Source organism: Mesitornis unicolor, unplaced genomic scaffold, assembly GCF_000695765.1.
Source record: "Mesitornis unicolor isolate BGI_N332 unplaced genomic scaffold, ASM69576v1 scaffold25233, whole genome shotgun sequence".
NCBI lineage: Eukaryota > Metazoa > Chordata > Aves > Mesitornithiformes > Mesitornithidae > Mesitornis > Mesitornis unicolor.
In genome coordinates, this window is record NW_010172968.1 from 4597 (window position 1) to 7601 (window position 3005).

Genomic DNA, 3005 nt, shown 5'->3' on the forward strand with positions numbered 1-3005 from the left:
TAGTGGTTACCATGCTCCCTCTACCCTTCCAGGTGTTTCACTAAAAAAGAGAAGAATATTAGGAGGCAATTTCCTTCTTTTTTACTCCACTGAAGAACTTTTTTATCAGTCAATTTGAATTTCAACTTCTCAAACAGGATTTTAAGTATTTGAGGGTCTCATCAAATTTGAAATTAGCAGAATCAGCTCACGTGGAGCACCAGTGAGAGGCTGTTAAACTGTGCAGGCTATTTGCAGTGAAATGCTATGTCTGTTAAGGGCAAGAATCAGGCTTTTCACTCTTTATTTTCAGAGGAGCTCCAGTTCTAATTGATAAGCATCACTGTTACAGAAACAATAAGAAGGAAAGACTTCATTTTAAAATGTATCTTACTGCTTGGTTGTAGGTAATAACTATTATGTTACTCACAGTAATGCAGAGCATGGAAGGGTTGTCTGGCCTCTAGGCCTTTGCTTCTAATTTGGTGAGTGTAGCTGTGCTAAATTTGAGCCGAGGGGACTTGCACGTGTAGACAGCTGTTTTTCAAGTGTGTTGTATGCATATCTATGTGAGTGATAATTGACCATGCAAATGAAAAAGCCCAATGAGTATATAGATTTCATTGTAATTGAACCTTACCTTAAGAGTCTGATCTTAAATATTTGCCTGACAGTCAAGTGAGACTGGTGTTTTCTCCATGAGAATGTCTCGGTGTGCCAGTGAGATTCTGTAAGACATACGTATTTGTGAGCTGTAAGGATGGCTTGTGACAGTGACTTCTAACCTGAGCTTGTGTCGAAGGATTCTTCTGAAATAGGATCTTTCCTGTTTGTACTTGACTTCTTCAATGAAAAATAGATATATTTTTATTTCTTAGAGTCTAGATAGGGGAAGTGGAGAATTCCAGTGCCTGGCATAATGTGTTTAAAAACATGTAAACATCATACGCTTAGTTACACTGTGTTCTTTGTTTAAAAACCTGCAGTGTTTGTTCATGTGATTCATAGATTCTTCTGTTGTTAAAGCATAACAAGTTTTGGTAGAAGGAGTTGTTAAGCAGACATGTAAGAGAAGTTTGGTTTTTAAAAGCATTTTGTGGTATAACTGACACTATAGTTGTTCTCTTCATTTGGACTTACTGTCCTTCTGGACATAACTGTTGGTATTTATTAGAAGAACCAGTTCTAGTGAACTTTTTTTTTTTCTCCCCTTAATTGTGGGTGTGAAAGCAAACAGCCATCTCACATATACATCATTTGAACAAATGTAGTATTTCTGCATCCTATTGTGTGTGATTTTACTGATATGTTTTGCTGCAGGAAGCTTATTTTCGCTATATGGCTGAAAACCCTACTGCTGGTGTGGTCCAAGAAGAGGAAGAGGATAACCTGGAGTATGACAGTGATGGGAATCCAATTGCACCGTCCAAAAAAATCATTGATCCTCTTCCACCTATTGACCATTCAGAGGTAGGAAGTTTATTCCATTCTATCCTGTCTGAGGCATTCTAGAAAGCAAGTGCTAAGAAGTAGATTGAAATACGGATCCGTCCCCTACATCAGTGTTGGCAGGTAATATTTCAGTGCTTTGCCACTTGAGTCATACTAAAGCTCCTTCAAACGTGTTCATATTAAACTAATGTTCTTGCAGGTGATTTTGTCAAAATCACCCTTTCTCTCCAAAACTTAGTGTACAGAGAGAGAATCTTGAGACCTGGACTAACTGAGTGATTACCCTTGCAGATTGAATATCCACCATTTGAGAAGAATTTCTATGATGAGCATGAGGAGATCACCAGTCTCACCCCGCAGCAAGTGGTGGAGTTACGTCATAAGTTAAATCTCCGGGTAAGCTGGTCACAAAACTCTCCTCCTATGATCCTTCTTACTCCCATTTAAGGGAGCTTGGTTTTCCTCAGCAGTTCTTGAAAGTGTTCTCTGGACTTGTCAACGTGGGCACCCAAGATTGCCAGTTGCATGGTTGCACTTGGATTAAAGATTAGGAATTAAAACTGGAAATATTACATGCAAAAATTAGTTCTTTGCCATTTGTGACATGCTAGTGTGGTGCCTTTCTATGGAGGAAATTATCTGGGGAAGAGGGAGACCAATTGTACAAGGAGGTAGATACGATTGATGTTTAGTAGCTTAGATTGATTGACAACTTGTCCAGATTCTTACACCTGAAAGTCCTATTTACACAACACATCTGGAATTTGCACCTAGTTATACTTATGTCTATTCAAAAAATATAAAGCCAGTTCTGGAGGTAGAGACGCTACTTTCTCTTTTTTTCTTCATTTTTGTACAGTTTGCTCTTTGTTTTTCTCTTCTTGTTCATGAACAAAGTTATGTTTCTGTTACTAAGGTGTCTGGTGCTGCTCCTCCAAGGCCTGGCAGTAGTTTTGCTCATTTTGGGTTTGATGAGCAACTTATGCATCAAATTAGGAAATCCGAGTATACCCAGCCCACTCCTATTCAATGTCAGGTGAGTGTTGTTACTTCTCTAACATCTAAACAGAGCACATCCGTCCACGTGAGGATGTATACAGTTTTAGTTTGCTGTATAGAGCTGTTGCAGAGAAGAATTTGTATTTCTTTAGGAAAATAGCTTTGATATTTTTATGTAGAAGCTTTTTTCCTTGTTAAATGACCACTGTAAATACAACCACGTTCTTCATTTGTCTCTCGGTGAAGACTGAAGAATGTGCAAGTGGCACCTCTTGCTTATAGAAATGTGTGAAAGATCTTTTGAATATATTTTTTAGAAATTGTATTAAAAATAACCATAGCAGCTGGACAATTTAACTGCTTGTTCCTTGGCGAGCCGTGCATGCTAAAGGGATTCTACTACATACGTAGATTGATTACTATAAGTAATAAAGTTTATCATTAATGTGATTATGACCACATGACTTCAGATGCTTTTCTTGAAGTATAAAAGATGTTGTGGTGCTGTGTCCAAGGAATGTGTATCAGGATCTTAGTCCAAATCTGTGGTTGAGAGGTTGTCATAGCAAGAGCAG

The 3005-nt window shown here is 38.2% G+C and overlaps 1 protein-coding gene across 2 annotated transcripts in view; it reads left to right on the top strand.

Annotated features, from left to right (window-relative positions):
• DDX42 (DEAD (Asp-Glu-Ala-Asp) box helicase 42) overlaps positions 1-3005 on the top strand; it is a 17298-nt gene that overhangs the window by 3047 nt on the left and 11246 nt on the right. For both annotated transcript variants that reach the window (XM_010180573.1, XM_010180574.1), the window contains exons 5-7: positions 1300-1449; positions 1723-1827; positions 2348-2467. In XM_010180573.1, the coding sequence (XP_010178875.1) occupies positions 1300-1449; positions 1723-1827; positions 2348-2467 (375 nt within the window). The remainder of the gene's footprint in view (positions 1-1299; positions 1450-1722; positions 1828-2347; positions 2468-3005) is intronic.